General features: G+C 48.1%; 1 protein-coding gene across 2 annotated transcripts in view; it reads right to left on the minus strand.

The window, feature by feature from the left end:
* Positions 1-3630: 3630 nt before the first annotated feature.
* PCGF3 (polycomb group ring finger 3) overlaps positions 3631-17862 on the minus strand; it is a 42355-nt gene continuing 28123 nt past the window's right edge. For both annotated transcript variants that reach the window (XM_070791983.1, XM_070791982.1), the window contains exons 9-11: positions 14353-14490; positions 5075-5155; positions 3631-4691 (exon numbers count right to left, since the gene is read on the minus strand). In XM_070791983.1, the coding sequence (XP_070648084.1) occupies positions 4644-4691; positions 5075-5155; positions 14353-14490 (267 nt within the window). In that variant the 3' untranslated portion in view covers positions 3631-4643. The remainder of the gene's footprint in view (positions 4692-5074; positions 5156-14352; positions 14491-17862) is intronic.

The following is a 17862-nucleotide window of genomic DNA, read 5'->3' on the forward strand; positions in this document are numbered from 1 at the left end:
TCCCGGATGATCTGGGGGGCGGGGGCGGGGAAGGGCCAAGGCAGAGGGGGTATATGTACAGTAACGCTGATTCCCCGTGGTGCAGCGGAAACTAACAACATTGTGAAGCAATTACCTCCAGTATAAGGTTTACTGATCTGAAACTCAAGGACTGTAGTTTTGGTCAATACATTCTCCTTTTTTTCAATTCTAGCTTTCTCAGATTTTCAAGGTTGCTGTAAATTACTTAACCTTTGGAAATTAAGTTTGGGGCATAGTACTTTTCCCCTTGAACTGTCTGCAATGGCTGATTTCACATGTCAACCTGACGGGGCCCCAGTGCCCGAGTTAAGATTATTCTGGTGTGTGTGTGAGGGTGTCCTAGGTGAGACGAGCCTTAGAAAGGGTAGTCTGCTTCCTCCCGTGGGGATGGGCATCACTCAGCCCCCTTGAGGGCCTCCTCACAAGAAACGTGTGTGCGCATGTGTCCTGTAGGGCCTGTGCTCTGGGGAAGCCCAGCTAACACGAGAAGAGGGTGCCAATCTGCTGGCTGTCTGCTGGTAACAGGAATCAGAGGTTTTCTTTAACACGGCTCCCCTGGCACACACAGCTCCAAACCAAAGACAGTTCCCTCTCCAGGCAAACAGACAAGCGTGGGCTCCCAGAGTCCCCATTAAACCTCTGGCGCCAAACACCAGCCCAGCCCAATGAAGCCAGCATCCAAGGTCACAGCCACGAATGCCGCGTGGGGCACAGGGTCCAGGCCGGGAGGGTGGGCCTGGCGCGGTGCGTGTGCGTCCTCATCGATACACAGGGCACTGGATCACCCTAACAGGGCACCTATCTTACAAACATCTTAGGTAACAAACATCCAGCTTCAGAGAACTAGGTAGGTTTTCCTTTTGCTTTTATTACAAGCATATAATATCAATTGGCAAAACACTGAATACAAGCTTCACTATCATAAAATCAAAACATTTAAGCAATATTCCAAAAAAGATTTGTAGATTAAAATCTAGCCACCAATAGTACAAAAAAATTACACACCAACACAAAGCATAAAAAATGTAAACTTCCAAACTAAACAGTCAGAAACGTGTGTGTGCAGCGTCACCTCCAAACCCCCCACAGCCCCCAAGCTCCACGTGGGACGCCAGGGTCGGCAGGGCTCTCGCCCCCGAACACTACATCTTTCAGGAAAATCGGTTTTCTTGCACCTGACGAAGCTGTTGGAATAGACATTTACACGAATGCTACACACGTGCTCAGGGACACGCAAAATTTCAGGCCCTCAGACGCGCCCCAGACGTGGAGACTCGTGAGCTGACGAGATGGGCAGCTCCCCAGCAGGGGCAGAATCTCGGCGATGACTTCGGTGTCGTCCGAATCGTTTCTTAACAACTTATCCCAACCTATTTAGTTTAAACACCAAGGCAAGAAACACATTGGTATATCACGTGAAGGTCACACGTGATGTGCTGGAGTGTAAATGATTTCCTGAGGAAATAGAGAAACTGAGCTTTTTGTGATTTATCTGCACTCAATGTATTTTCAGTGTCTGAGAGCACATCAAATATTCGCGTACAAAGAAGAAATCAGTTGGCTCGTTCCTGGAATATTCAATCCAATGACACATTTCAAAAATCACTGTAAAATACAGCCTGTGGGCTTTGAGAAAAAAAACAAATGAATTTCTAAAGACTTCTAATATCACGAGGGGGCGTGGAGGCCGCACGCCCTGCAGGGCTCCAGAGCCCGGGAAGTAGCACCGTCTCAGCTGTGGTCAGCAGGGGGCGTGTCCTGGGCCGCCAGCACGCGGGCCCAAGGCACGAGGCCGGTCTCGGCCACGTGGTCCCTTACTCTCACCGATGGCCGACACCCCCACGCAGGCCCCCACACACTCGCGACAACAGCATTCTCGTGAGGACCACGACGGACAGGAAGAATCCGAGCTGAGCGTACACGTTCGGAGGGCCCCCCTGCACCTCCTTCAAGTCAGCAGACAGATGCTGCGGACCACTCAACGTAACTCTAGCGAACGCGCTGGAGCCTGCTGCACAGACGCACAAACCGCGCTTCGTCCACGAGACAAAACACACAAATCAAAGCTACTCAAAGAAAAAAGAAGAAGCTTGCAAAACACCTCACAATTTCATTTTATATGCCTGTAAATAAAGCTGGACCACTGAAAACAAACAATTGGATGGGAAAATATGATAAAGGGCTTAAAATAGAATAAATAATTTTATAAAGTTAGGTTTTCTTCTTTTCACCCCCCAAATCTTAAACTCAATATTATATATTCTCTCTGAATCTTCTGTTTTTGTGACGCCTGTGTCTAGTGAGGCCCTGCACAGTGACAGGCTCGCTGCTGCTGCTGCTGACAGCGTTTGTTTTACCAGCATCATCAGTTGTGGAAACTGCTTCACAGTAACTCCATCTGTTTAAGGAAGAAAAAAGTGACAGGATCCAATCACTAACTGATCCCGGCTTTCATGCTGGAAAAGATGAGAGTCTCCCGTTGATGTTAAGCAGACGCGCGAGGACAGGGCAGGCTTCCCTCTGCTGAAAGGGCCCCAGCGCCGGCCCTTAAGGCTGCGACGGACAGAGGTGGCAGGACTGGGCTCTCCTGCAGTGAAGACAGTCTGCACGGGGACATCTTAGAAAAATAGGTACTTCTGCTGCTGAGGTTTCATCAGGGCCACACGTTACACACGCAGGACCGGGGGTGCTCGGGGCCCAGGGGGACGGTGGCACCGGCTCACCCGCCTCCACCTCTCTGTGTATTAAGTACATCAACTTAGCACCATAGCAAATTCAAGTGATCGCAAAGACAGAACGAGGTTACAGGCACGCGCTATGAGACCACACAGTCAGGCTCCTGTTAGTCTGACCCTGAATTAATGGTATTTGAATTTTGACGCTCACACTGTTTAATCTTTCCTTACCTTGACCACACAGAATACCTAAATTCTAGTCTTATACTTCAACTGCATTGAGAGCACATGGTTTTATAGAACGTTTCAGCAGAAATGTGTATCTGAGGTAGACAGGTAATATTTACTCATACACATCTACTCATTAAACCCTTGTAATAGGAACTCTTAAAAAACGATTTGGATGAAAAATGAGCTTAGGTAACTAATAATTCAAACAGTCTGGGAGTAATGGGCTTAAATAAAGAGGCGAACTGTGACCGACTCCCAGGGAAAACTTGGCTTTATTTTCTGAAAGGCCTCAGATTAAAACCCCTTGGACTGAGCTCCTCTGTTGTGCGCATCACCAAGGAGCTGCTTCTGACGTTTATGCACATGAAACTCAGAGTAAGAGAAACAAACAAACTTGAGAGTCAATGAGCCTGACCACCACTGCCAAAGCAAGTTCAGGAGGAATCCTAGTCACCAAGGTGAAGCTCTTCACGGAAAACCCAGCTCTCAGGAGACCATCAAGCTTTCCTACCGAACGAGGCGGCCCCAGGACCCCAGGGTGCCAAGGTGACGGCAGGGAAGAGCCCGAAGCTCAGGCAAAAGCCGCCGGACGCGCACGGGGACAGACACGCAGCCGGGACACGCTCGCACCCAGGAAGGGCCCTCGCCTCACTCCTGCCTCCACACATTCCAAACTACAATCTTGAAAGAACAAAGATGGATGTGCTGGCAAAGAGTTTATTCTCGAGTTCCACAAAAATACGAACATTTGGGAGGAGAAAGGTTAACAGAGGGTGTGCTGCCTTTGCCGGGTTTTAGGTCCTAAGTAACTGAGGACAGCAGCTTCTGACGCACAGGACCCCGCCGGCCCCACCGTCTGCTCCGGGAGAGAGGGGTGGGCAGGGCGGACGTGCCCGCCGCCGAGGGTGGACCGGGCGGGCCCTGGGGTCTGCACGCCTGGGGCTTCAGTGGAGGCATACCCCCGGGTGCCAGCCCCACCCCCACAACCACCATCAATTCCTTCTGCAAAACGAAAAAGGAAAAGAATCAGCGTGAAGGTAAAGGCGGCACTGAGCAACTGTGCCCTGTTTAATAAAAGCAAGTTTTGGGAAGAACTGTTCTGAGAACCAGCGTTGACTGGTCCCGTCCACTCTGCTGAGTGGCGGCACTGGCGAGGCTGCAGCACCCTGCCCTGGGCTCTGGGTCCCCCGGGGGTCAGAGCCCCCCCTGGCTTCACATTCCCTAACGTGGAAAATGAAATACCATGGTTAACTCACGATACTCATGGAAACCTCTTTTGGTTGCTTTTAAATTAAATTTTTATATATCTTCTAAGTCTTCAGGAAGCTAAAGGCAACATAAATATCGTCATTCACCGGGAAAAGACATTTTTTCAATAACTTAGCAAGGATTCAATAAACGTACAAGTATTTGGGGGCTATCGTGAAACCTAATCCATAAACTGAACGGAAGTGACTGAGATTTTCAAGGCCTGGAAAGCAAGCAAAGGTCGCGTGTTGGAATGAAGGCCGCCGCCTCGCTGTCCTCACGCTGGTCCCCGCGCCACGTCTGTAACCCTGTGCCGAGCGTCTCGTCGCGTGCCAATTCTCTCTCATACAAAAGTGATAAATACTCTGTTCGAGGTCCGGTCCACACGATGCCCAGGGCAGCACCCCTGTGCTGTGGCCCCGCCTGGCGCATGCCCTTGGGCGCCTGGGCGCCGAGTCTCCGCTGTGCTCACAGCAGGTCCATCTTGGGTCTGTAGTGCAACAGGAGGGGCGCCTTCTGCAAGACAAGGAGGGAGGGGCCGGGACCCCGCGGGGGTCAGCTGCGGAGGGAGCCCCCGCCTGCCCCGGCCCTGGCCAGCGGCGGCCGGCCTGTGTCTCTCCTGCTCTCAGGCAGACCCTGGGGGTCACGCCCGTCTGTTTCCTGCTCCAGAGAGGCAGCGTGGCTGGAAGGGTGCCTTCTGGTTGCAGTGGCCCCTCCCTCCCCAGGACGTCAGTCACCCTGACCAGGAGAGATGAGACAAGTGGGGGCCTGGGGACTGCACTACCCATGGCGACTCTGGGGCTGATGACTCCAGAGCACCCACACTGCTGACAGTCCCACGGTGGGCTGTTACTCCTAAGCTCTGGAATAAACCACACACAATCACAGCAAAGTCTCACCTTGAATCTCCACCTCGTGACAACGACGAATTTGAGTGTATGGTCCTTGCCAAGGATCTCCTCGTTGCATAAAATGTCCAGCTGCCGGAAGAACAAGACCTTAGTCAGTGGGGCCAAGGGCTCAGTGCTTAGGATGCGGGGGCCTCTGGTCCAGGCAGTCACGCCCGTCAGCAAAGAGCCACCTGCTTTCCTTCTGGGGCAGCACCGACGGGAAGCAGGGCTTGGAAGGCCGCCCCCGCCCCGCCCGAGGGTGGAGAGCACGCAGGGGCCTCTGTCCACACACGGCAAGGCAGCAGCCCTGCTGTGGGACGGCAGCCTCCAGGCTCCTCTCCCCAAAAAGCACCTTGTGCCCCAGCTTCAGTCCGTCTTGGCCAGGTTTGTCCCTCTCACCTCAGTGGAAAAAGGTTATGGGCTCCACAGACAATTCTTCCCTTTTTTTTCATAAAGACTTTTCAGAGCAGTTTTAGGTTCACAGGAAAATTTAGCACAAGGTCCAGAGCCCTCATCTTTCTCCTGGCCCCACCCCACAGCCTCTCCCCCAACCAGCATCCCTGATGTGAACACATCACACCTGATGAACCTCAGTCAGCACCTCCTCGCCTCCCATAGCCACGGCCTCCACGAGGCTCTGGACCGGTGCTGTGCCTCCTGGGGGCCTGGACAGACACACAGAGACGAGTGTCCTCCAGGACAGCGTCACTCAGAGCAGGCTCATGGCCCTAGGACTCCTCCGGGGGCCTGTCGTTCTCGCCCTCCGCCCCTGGCAACTGCTGCTCCTTGCGCCGTCTGCACGGGTTTCTCCAGACGTCACAGGCGCGGATCGCAGCGTGCAGGCCTTCTGGATCCGCTTCTTCCACCGTCGTATGCGCTGAAGGTTCCTCCACGTCTCTCACGCCCTGTCAGCTCTTTTCTCTTGGCTGAGTGATGTTCCACTGTCTGGATGGACCACAGTTTACTTATCCATTCACGTTCTGAAGGAGGCCTTGGCTCCCAAGTTTTGGCGACTACGACTAAGCTGCTATAAACATCTGTGTGTAAGCTTCCTTGTGGACCTAAGTTCTCAGCTCCTTTGGGTAAGTACCAAGGGGCTTGACTGCCGAGCTGTTTCCCTAAATGGCTGCACCATTTTGCACTTCCACTGGCAGTGAAGTTTCTGTTGCTCCACGTCCTTGCCAGCATATGGTGGTGTCGGGGTCCTGGATTTTGGACATTCTGTAGGTCTGGAGTGGGATCTCATTGTTTTAATTTGCATTTCCCTGATGACAAATGATGCTACCCAGATGGTCTTTTTATTATTATTATTTTTGGCAGTGCCATGCAGCTCGCAGGATTGTAGTTCCCTGACCAGGGTACTGAACCCAGGCCACTGCAGTGAAAACACCGAGTCTTAAGCACGGGGCCACCAGGAATTCCCAGATGGTCTTTTAAACTTCTCTCTCAAGGCAGGGGAGGAAGTGTCCCGACGTGTGCTTCCTGTGTCTGCCATGGAAACAGCACAACTGCGTCAGGACAGAGAGCGCCAGGAGGGCAGTCCTCAGAGTTCTGTCTGGGAGCCCGCAGGCTCAGGCCCTCTGGAGGCGCCAGGACTCTCCGGCACAGGGCAGCGTCCTCCCAACCCTGCTTCCGTCCTTAGGCGGCCCCAAACCCCCTCTACTCTCTTCCGTGTGAGCATCAGTAGTTCACTTATTTATCGTTGACATAACTGGGGTCAGGTGCACGTGAGATTTACCAGCTTAGCCGTTTTCAAGTGCAGCTCAGTGGTGTTAACTGCTTCCATGATGTGCAGCTGCCGCCACGCCCATCCACGGACTCTGCGTGTGTAAACCTGTAACTGCCCGCTTAATCAATAACCACCCGCCCCCTCCCCAGCGCCAGCCACTCCTATTCTGCTTTCTGTCTGTGATTCCGATGCCTCTGGGGACCTAGTATCAGTGGAATCGGACAGTATTTGGCCTTTTGTGTTTGGCTTACTTCATTTAGCATAGTCTCCTCAAGATTCATCTATGTTGCAGCAGGTGTTAGAATTTCCTTCCTGTTTAAAGCAGAATATCCCACTGTATGGATGGACCACATTTTGCTTATCCATCACCCACTGATGGACACTTGATTGCTTCCAGCTTCTGCCCACTGTCAGCAACGCTGCTGTACGTGTAGGGGTACAGATGCTTCCTCCGGGTCCTCTGGGTGTTCCCCAGAAGGCGCTGCTGGAGCTCATGGTGGTTCTGTTTAGCTTTTGAGGCATCTTCATAGTGTTTTCCACAGTGGCTGCACCATTTATACCCCATCAACAGTGCACAGTGTTCCAAGTTCTCCCCAGCCTCCAAGCACTTGGCTCTCACGTTCTGCAGGAGCCATCCTCTGGATCTGAGGTCTCGCCACAGTTCTGGCTGCGTTTCTCCGGGGATCAGTGGTGTCAGGTGCATTCTCTCGTGCTTATTGCCACTTGTACGTCTCTGGAGAAATGTCTACTCAAGTCCGGTGCTCATTTTGTAACTGAGTTGAGTTTTTTTGTGCTCAATTTTAGAAACAGTCTATCTATTCTGGATAGACTTGTCAGAAAATGATTCACAAATATCTTCTTCCACTCCATACAATTTCTTTTTCTTTCAAGTCAACGAAGTCCAAATTGTCTAATTTTCCTTTTGCTGCCTGTTCCTTGGGTATGCTACCCAGGCGATCATCGCCAAATCCAACGCCAAGGTTTAGTCCTGTGTTTTAAGAGTTTTTATTGTTTCAGGTTCTACATTTACGCCCCTGGCACACTTTGAGTTGATCTTTGTATGCTGTGTTAGGCAAGCGTCAAATTTCTTTCTTTTGTCCGTGGATATCCAGTTTTCTCAGCACCGTCTGTTGAAAGGCTGTCCTTTCCTCACTAGAGGGCCTTAGAACCCTGTCAGTTGACCACGTGTGAGGATTTACGCTATTCCGTCTGTCTCGGCGCCAGCACCACACTCTGGGTTGGCGTCTCTCTACACTGGGAAGCTTTGAGTCCTCTAGTTTTGTTCTTCTTTCTCAAGGTTGTTTGGCTATTTGGGTTCTTTGAGAGTCCATAAAAAAATCAGATGCATTTTTTTTTTTTTCTGCAAGAAATATCTTTGGGATTTTGATAGGAATTCTATTGAATCTGTAGTTCATTTGGGTGACTGAACATTTAAACAATGTTCAGTCTTCTAGTCCCTGAATGTGGCACACGTTTCCACGTGCTTCTGTCTTTCATTTCTTCAGCATTTTCTGTAATTTTCACTGTACGAGTCTTTCACTTCCTTTGCTAACTTAATTCCTAAGTATTTCATTTTTTAAAATTATTTTTATTGGGCTATAGTTGCTTTATAATGGTGTGTTAGTTTCTGCTGCTGCTGCTGCTAAGTTGCTTCGGTTGTGTCCAACTCTGTGCGACCCCATAGACGGCAGCCCACCAGGCTCCGCTGTCCCTGGGATTCTCCAGGCAAGAACACTGGAGTGGGTTGCCATTTCCTTCTCCAACGCATGAAAGTGAAAAGTGGAAGTGAAGTCTCTCAGTCACGTCCGACCCTCAGCGACCCCATGGACTGCAGCCTTCAGGCTCCTCCGTCCATGGGATTTTCCAGGCAAGAGCACTGGAGTGGGGTGCCATTGCCTTCTCCAGTGTTAGTTTCTACTGTACAGCAAAGTGAATAAGCTATACATACACGTATATGCTCTCTTTTTTGGATCCTTCCCGTTTACGTCACCACAGAGCAGTGAGCCGAGCTCTCTGAGCTGCACAGTCATTCTCATTAATCGCTTATTTTATGTACAGCACCCACAGTGCATGTGTCAACCTCAATCTCCCAATTCACTCCATCCCCAGCTTTCCTCCCTTGATGTCCATGTTTGTTCTCTATGCTCGTGTCTCTATTTCTGCTTTGCACACAGCAGCATCTAAACCATTTTTCTACATTCCACACATATGTGTTAATATATTTGTTTTCTGATACTTCACTTTGTATGACAGTCTTTGAGTCTATCCATGTGTCTACAAATGACTTAATTTTATTACTTTTTACGGCTGAGTATATTATTCTTTTTGGGGGTATTATAAATGTATTCCATTTTATAATCTGCTCTTTAGCTGCTCTTCGCTCATGTACAAAAACGCATCTGATTCCTCTGCTCACTCTGCATTTTGCTACCTTGCAGTTAGTTCTGACAGGGTCTTTCTGTGGAATTTTTAGAACTTTCTACATATTCTTCCTCACTCTTCAGTTCAGTCGCTCAGTTGTGTATGACTCTTTGCAACCCCATGGACTGTAGCACGCCAGGCTTCCCTGTCCATCAACCAACTCCTGGAATTTACTCAAACTCATGTCCATCATGTCAGTGATGCCATCCAAGCATCTCATCCTCTGTCGTCCCCTTCTCTTCCTGCCTTCAATCCCTCCCAGCATCAGAGTCTTTTCCAATGAGTCAGCTCTTTGCATCAGGTGGCCAAAGTATTGGAGTTTCAGCTTCAGCATCAGTCCTTCCAATGAATATTCAGGACTGATTTCCTTTAGGATGGACTGGTTGGATCTCCTTGCAGTCCAAGGGACTCTCAAGAGTCTTCCCCAGCACCACAGTTCAAAGGCATCAATTCTTCGGCACTCAGCTTTCTTTACAGTCCATCTCTCACATTCATACATGACTCCTGGAAAAACCACAGCTTTGACTAGATTGACCTTTTTTGGCAAAGTAATGTCTCTGCTTTTTAATATGCTGTCTAGGTTGGTCATAGCTTTTCTTCCAAAGAGCAAGCGTCTTTTAATTTCATGACCGCAGTCACCATCTGCAGTGATTTTGGAGCCCAAGAAAATAAAGTCTCTCACTGTGTCCACTTTTTCCCCGTTTATTTGCCATGAGGTGATGGGACCAGATGCCATAATCTTAGTTTTCTGAATGTTGAGTTTTAAGCCAGCTTTTTCACTCTCCCTTTCACTTTCGTCAAAAGGCTCTATAGTTCTTCACTTTCTGCCATAAGGGTGGTGTCATCTGCGCATCTGAGGTTATTGACGTGTCTCCTGGCAATCCTGATTCCAGCTTGTGTTTCATCCAGCCCAGTGTTTCTCATGATATACTCTGCATATAAGTTAAATAAGCCGGGTGACAATATACAGCCTTGATGTACTTCTTTCCCAGTGTGGAACCATTCCTTTGTTCCATGCCCGGTTCTAATTGTTGCTTCTTGACCTGCATGCAGATTTCTCAGGAGGCAGGTAAGGTGGTCTGGTATTCCCATCTCTTGAAGAATTTTCCACATTTTGTTGCGATCCACAAAGTCAAAGGCTTTGGCGTAGTCAACAAAGCAGATTTTTTTTCTGAAATTCTCTTGCTTTTTTGATGATCCAAGGGATGTTGGCAATTTGAACTCTTGTCTGGTTCCTCTGCCTTTTCTAAATCCAGCTTGAATACCTGGAAGTTCATGGATCATGTACTGTTGAAGCCTGGCTTGGAGAATTTTGAGCATTACTTTGCTAGCCTGTGAGATGAGTACAATGGTGCGGTAGTTTGAACTTTCTTTGGCATTGCCTTTCTTTGGGATTGGAATGAAAACTGACCTTTTCCAGTCCTGTGGCCACTGCTGAGTTTTCCAAAATTTCTGGCGTATTGAGTGCAGTGTTCACACAAGTCTTTTAGGATCTGAAATACCTCAACTGGAATTCCATGACCTCCACTAGCTTTGTTCGTAGTGGTGCTTCCTAAGGCCCACTTGACTTCACATTCCAGGATATCTGGCTCTAGGTGAGTGATCACACCATCGTGGTTATCTGGGTCATGAAGATCTTTTTCGTATAGTTCTTCTGTGTATTCTTGCCACCTCTGCTTAATAACTTTTGCTTCTGTTCGGTCCATACCATTTCTGTCCTTTATTGTGCCCATCTTTACATGAAATGTTCCCTTGGTATCTCTAATTTTCTTGAAGAGATCTCTAGTCTTCCCCAGTCTATTGTTTTCCTCTATTTCTCTGCATTGATCACTGAGAAAGGCTTTCTTTTCTCTCCTTGCTATTCTTTGAACTCTGCATTCAGATGGGTGTATCTTTCATTTTCTCCTTTGCCTTTAGCCTCTCTTCTTTTCTCAGCTATTTGTAAGGCCTCCTCAGACAGCCATTTTTCCTTTTTGCATTCTTTTTTCTTGGGGATGGTCTTGATCACTGCCTCCTGTACAATGTCACAAACCTCCATCCATAGTTCTTCAGGCACTCTATCAAATCTAATCCCTTGAAACCCACTTAGGTACAGTGTGTAAATCCTTTTAATATGTTGAATTCTGTTCATTACTATTTTGTTGAGGATTTTTTGCATCAATGTTAACAAGGGATATTGTGCAGTTTTCTTGTAGTGTCTTTATCTGGCTTTCTCAGGGTTATGCTGATCTCATGAAATGAGTTAGGAAGTGGTCCTCCTCTTCAACCTTTTAGAAAAGTTTGAGAAGGATTGATACTAGTTTTTTAAATGCTTGGTAGGGTTCAGGGAAGCCATGAGGTCCAGGACTTTTTTTATTGCAGGATTTTCTGATTGGTGATTCAGTCTCCTCACCAGTCACAGGTCTACTCAAATTTCCTATTTCTTTGTGACTGTCAGGTTAGGCTTTGTTTTTCTAGGCATCTGTCCATCTCATCTAGGTCATCCGATCTGCTGGCATACAACTGCTCAGAGTGCTCTCTGAAAATCTGTATCTGAAGAATCAGATGATGTCCCTGCTTCCACCTCAGATGATGTGACTCAAGTCCTCTTTCTTAGTCCCTCTAGCTCAGAGTCTGTCAATACTGTTGATCTTTTTGAAAAACCGTTGATCTTCTCTATCGTTTTTCTATTGTCAATTTTATTTCTGCTCTAATCCTTATTATTCTTTTCTTTCTGCTAGCTTTGGGTTGAGCGTAAGTCTTCTTCTAGGTCCTTAAGTTGTAAACTGAGGCTGTTGATTCGAGATCTCCCTCGTTTTACTGTGTTTACGGCTATAAGCCTCCCCTTGGTGCTGCTTTCACGGCATCGTTAGTTTGGATATGTTGGAGTTTTGTTTTTATTTGTCTCTAAGTATTTTTTAATCACTCTTTGATTTCTCATTTGATCCACTGGTGGTTTGATTTCCACAATTTTGTGAATTTTCCAGTTTTCCTTTGGTTATTGATTTCTAACCTCATGCAGCTGTGGTATGAGAAGATACTTTGCATAACATCCTTTAAAATCTACGGAGACAATTTGTGTCTGCTCTTCTAAAGACACCAGTGGCTGGATTTACAGCCTGCCTGGATAATCCAGGAGGTCTCTTCACTCCAACATTCTTTGCATGTCTACAAAGACCTTTTTTCAAATAAAGATGTATTCAGATGTTCTCAGGATTACAAAGTGATCGTATTTTTTTTGCAGGGTCACCACTGAACCTACTACACGTCTGCCTTCTGATCCCATAAAACCCACATCCACCCCGAATGCGTTTTTTTTAGCTCCAAGAGACTCAAGCCACTCTAGCATCAACTCCAGATCCCCAAATCTCATCTTCACATCATCAGTTCAAAGTCTCAGAGCTTATTTTCTAAATCATAGGAATCAGCTATGGGTGAGACTCTGAGTATGATGCATTCCGAGGAAAAATTCCTCTCTAACTGCGGATCTATGAAACTAGAAAACACATTATTTGCTTCCAAAATCCAAGTGTGGGACAAGATAGGTATTCTTAGTCTAAAAGGGAGATATATTAGAAGGCGTAAAGACATCACTGGTCTCCAAAACATTGGAAATCCAGTATGGAAATTCCATCTGGTCTCCAGATCTGAGAACACATCACTGCAGGTCGAGGCTCTGCTCACTTGGGCCCGTGTTGGCCTCACCCTCTGGGGTGACTCACCCAGGCAGCGGAGCAGCTCTTACCAGCCTATTTCCTGCTGGTAGAATTTTGCAAGTCTGATAGCCTTCTCTCCTTTCTTCCTGTCTCTGTCCCCTTCAGCCCAAGTTGGTGGTGGTTCTGCCGATACCACATTCTTAAAAGCACTGTGGGTCTCCCAGGTATGTCCCAGATCCAGGCCACTGACATGAAAATCCTTTGTAGATCTCTCTCGGATAACTCCTCTCTCTGCTCCTCCCATGAGACAGCTGAGCCACCATGAGTCAAACAACTAAACCCTTTAGCAAAAGGTTGAACAGCTACACACTTGGCCTTCTCTCTAGAGTGTTTTTCTAACAGTCAAATTCCTAATATTACCATTTTTTTACAACGTGGATAGGCTGTAGGTTCCTTTTTGTTTGGCAGTTCATTCTTGAATTCATCCCTCTCCTCTAACATTTTATTATTGGCACCAAGAAGAAACTAGACCAGCTTCTGGGGCCTCCAGGCATCCCTTGGCTTGTGGTCACATCACCCCAATCTTATCTCCATCTTCACACCGTCTTCTCCTCTTTGTGTGTCTCATGTTTCCCTCTGCCTCACATTTGTACAGGCATTGGATTTAGGGTCAATCCAGGATTAGTTCCTCTAAAGACCCTTAACTTCATTACATCTGGAAAGATCTTTTTTCCAAAAAGATCATGATTATAGGTTGTGGGATTGGGGTGTGGACACCGCTCTGTGGAGGGCCACGTCCACCCCACTCTTCTGTGATACACATCTCAGGAGCTGGCCTCTTCTCTCTGTCCTCACTGGCCTGCTCTCCTGGGGCTTCTGCCAGACTCTCCCCAACTGGCCTCTCCTGCCTCCTTTTCCGGACCGTGACACCACTTTCCTCGCAGCCTGAGGGCTGTTTTCATCATGAGTCCTTGGCTTTATATCCCACAATGCCTTCTCCTGACATGTCTGCATGACGCGGGCAAGCCACGCTTGAGCAGAAGCGAATGCCCTCAGGAGGGCGTCCGACACCCCTAGCGAGCATGTTCGCTCTCCCTCTGGGACCACTCTGCTCTGCACACTAAAGCACAGATTTTATTTTAGTCTCAGCATTCATCAGAACTTGGAAGTATCTTCTCTGTCTACCCACCCATTCTATCCATCCCCATCCATCTGTTTGTGAAATTAAAGACCAGAATCTCTCTTGTGAAAACCTGTAACGTACCTCGCTGCCATCCCATTGGCATTTCCTCTTCTCTTAGCAGTGGCCTCCATGTTCATGGGCTCTGGGCCTCCACTGCCTTCACCACTATTTACTATCACACTAACTGGGAGTAGGCAACACACAAGACTTTTTTTTCTGATTGAAAATCTCCAGACAAAATTGTAAAAAGCAAACAAACCCAAAGAGCTTCAGAAGTGTCACTCCTGCAGAAGAGTGACTCGTCGCAGTTTCTGTTTACCTCGTTGAAAGACGAGAGGTTAAGTTTTTTGGCAATGAACTTCTTCAGATGCAGGACTGTGGCCTGGGCTGAGCAGCGGATCCATTTTCGCTTCAGGCCCCGAAGTTTGCTGCTGTTGCATTCCAGACAGATGCTCACCTGCAAGAGAAAGAAAGGGCTCAGCTGGGGAGGTGCACGGAGGGTCACCGCGGGGCTGCTCCCTGGAGACCTTCTCAGCCATCTACCAACCCCGTTAGATCCAAGACTGCAGACGCTTTGGAAATCATAAATCTGTTTTGACTAAACACATTACCTTAAAATCTGTTTATTTTTGCCATTTTGTGAAAAACAATCTAACATTGTATTAATTGTTTTACTAATGCAGTTCTTTAAAGTAAACCTGAGAATTACTTACTTACTGTGGCAGTACATGCTAGCCTCAGAGTTAAACTGAGAAAGGTGGAAATCCTGTTGTAAACACTCTAGCCGGTGGGACACACACACGTCGCCATAGAGGCCAAGTGTTCCGCAGGAACGACGAGGAAAGACATCACAAGGCAGGCACCACGGCCCCCACACCCAGGAAGGGTCACCAAGGGGCACATCACGCTGGTCCAGCTCACTAGAGGGCAGAGGACTCCGAGCAAAGGCACAAAGTCTCAAGTTCACCTTTCGTGAGATCAAGAGTCCAATGGGTCAGAGTACTCAGCGTGTGACAAGGAACTTCAAGACAACAAGCTGAGTAAAGTGACTCCGGATGGCAGATGCAGCGGAGGGACAGCCTGGCCCCGCTGCACTACCGAGCTGGCCCCACCTGAGATGCCTCGCCTCACTCAGGGGTAAGTCTTTCTCCAGGAATGGTTAGGGTGTGCCAAAAAACCAGACCCCCCAAAACTCAAACCCCCAAAAAGAATCATTAATAACTGAAATATATATGTCTAAAATTATTAGATATGAAAGAAGGAATTAAAAATATAACACTATGAATAAAGAACAGGCAGGTACAAAAGACATTCAAATATAACTTCTAAAAATAAAAAACATATTCATTCAAATTAAAAACACAATGGATGGTCAAACCACAGATTAGTCTCAGCTGAACGCAGATCAATTTTCTGAAAGATCAATGGGAGTAAATTACCCAAAAGTATAGACACAATAAAAGGCATCAATTAAAATAAGAAAACAAAGGAAAGGTGAAGACGCATGAAGACAGACCACAGAGTCTGAAAATCACAAGAGACCAGAGGAAAAACAGAAAATAAAGGCAGAAGGGCCCCCCCAAATGATGCAAGACATTAACTCCTCAACTCCAGGAAGCAAAAGGACCTGACGCAAAGGAAATCAGCAGAAACCGGCACCCAGACTCGGCGGCCCCTCCGAGCACCGGGCACCGAGCACCGGGGACCAAGCACCGGGCACCGGGGACCGAGCACCGGGGACCGAGCACCGAGCACCGGGGACTGAGGCCCGGGGGCTGGGTGGGGCTGCATGAGGGGCTGGTGCTCAGGCACTGAGCCCAGGCCCCGGGCTTCCCACTGAGCCACCAGAAAGGAAGAGCTAAACCATCATTCAGAGAGGAAGTGGAATGAAGTCACCAGCAAACGAAGACAGAACACAATTTGAGAAGTGAGAAGCGGCAGCACAGGAAGAAAGAGCCCGAAGCAGACGGACTAGCTGGGGTGTTAAGGAGGCGACCAGGCAGTGGGAGAGCCCTGCTGCTGTTCAGAGGAGACAACAAGAGACTCGTATTTATTTTGGACTTTTAAAAAACGCAGAGGTGTCAACCAGAGAAAGAAGGCACAGGCCCCCCAACAACAGAAGCAGGAGGCCGTGGGCTGGGCCACCAGGGAGGAGGGAGCACAGAGCTGCACAGGACTCTGGAAAGCCCAGTCTGTGCAAACATGGGAGTGACCACAAGGTGCACCCCTATGAAGGGGAATTCGGGACAGTAACACATAACCCTCTCACGTACCACTGCCCTCTGGACCGTGTAAGTGTATTACCTACCTATGTTTTTGACCACACTGTACCACATGCAGGACCTTATTTCCCAGACCAGGGATTGAACCTGGGCCCCCTACAGGGCAGTCTTAGCCACTGAACCACCAGGAAGTCCCCAAATGTACTACCTATTTAAATACACTAAGTTAAAAGCATCTTTGTAATTTTTTAACAGCTCCGTTGCAGTATAATTTACATCTATGTTTTAAGTATACAATTCAGTAATTTTTAGTCAACTTAAGACTTGTGCAACCACCACGCCACCCAGTCTGAGGTCAGACCCATCACCTCATAAAGACCCTCGTGGCTTTGGTGGTCAATCCGCCCCAGCCACCCTTGGCCTGCGTCTGTGGACCAGCCTCTCCTAGATGGTCTACAGATGGGATCGTACAACACAGTCCTCCCATCTGACTTCTTTCATACAGTCACGTGGGGAGACTCAAGTGCGTGGCAGCACCTTACACCGCTGATCCACTTCTCCGCCTCCTTGCCAACACCTGTCACCATTTTTTTGCTTATAGTCATCTTGGTGAGTATAAAATGCTATTTCATTATGGTTTTAATTTGTATTTTCCTAATGACTAATGAATGATGTTGAACACATTTTCATGTGACTGTCAGTGAAAGTTGCTCAGTCAAATCTGACTCTTTGAGACCCCATGGACTGTAGCCTGCCAGGCTCCTATGTCCATGGAATCCTCCAGGCCTGAATACTGGAGTGGGTAGCCCTTCTCTTCTCCAGGGGATCTTCCCAACCCAGGAACTGAACCTAGGTCTCACACATTGCAGGCAGATTCTTTACCAGCTGAGCTACCAGGGAATGTGAGTATTAAACATTTGTATTTCTTCTTTGACGAAATGTCTGCCAATTTGTTAACCCTAACCCTAACACTAACCTTCTTAATGAGTTAAGAGTTACATGTTCTAGATAAAAGTCCTTTTCAGAAATGTCATTTGCTAATATTTTCTCCCAGTCTGTGGTTTTTAAATTTTTTCTCAATGGTGTCTTTTGAAGAGCAGCAACTCCTTTTGGCTGCGCCATGTGGCTTGAGGGATCTCAGCTCCCTGACCAGTGGCTGAGCTGCGCCTCACAGGGGAAGCACAGAATCTTAGCCACTGGATGACCAGGGAGTCCTAAGAGCAGTATTTCTTCATCTGATGAATTTTCTTTCATCAGTTTTCGTTCCTGAGTTGTGTTCTTGGTTTTGGATTTGAGAACTACAAGCCTAACCCAAGATGCTAAGGAGCTTCTCTCATGTTTTCCTGCATAGTTTCCCGGTTTGAGCCCTTACATTTTGAGTTAACCTGGGCTTCCCTGATAGCTCAGTTGGTAAAGAATCTGCCTGCAATGCAGGAGACCTGGGTTCGATCCCTGGGTTGGGAAGATCCCATGGAAAAGGAAAAGGCTACCCACTCCAGTATTCTGGCCTGGAGAATTCCACAGACTGTATAGTCCCTGGGGTCCCAAAGAGCTGGGCGCAACTGAGCGACTTTCACTTTTACTTTCCCTGTCGTGAGAGGCAGGGG

Source organism: Bos indicus, chromosome 6, assembly GCF_029378745.1.
Source record: "Bos indicus isolate NIAB-ARS_2022 breed Sahiwal x Tharparkar chromosome 6, NIAB-ARS_B.indTharparkar_mat_pri_1.0, whole genome shotgun sequence".
NCBI classification, from domain to species: Eukaryota; Metazoa; Chordata; class Mammalia; order Artiodactyla; family Bovidae; genus Bos; species Bos indicus.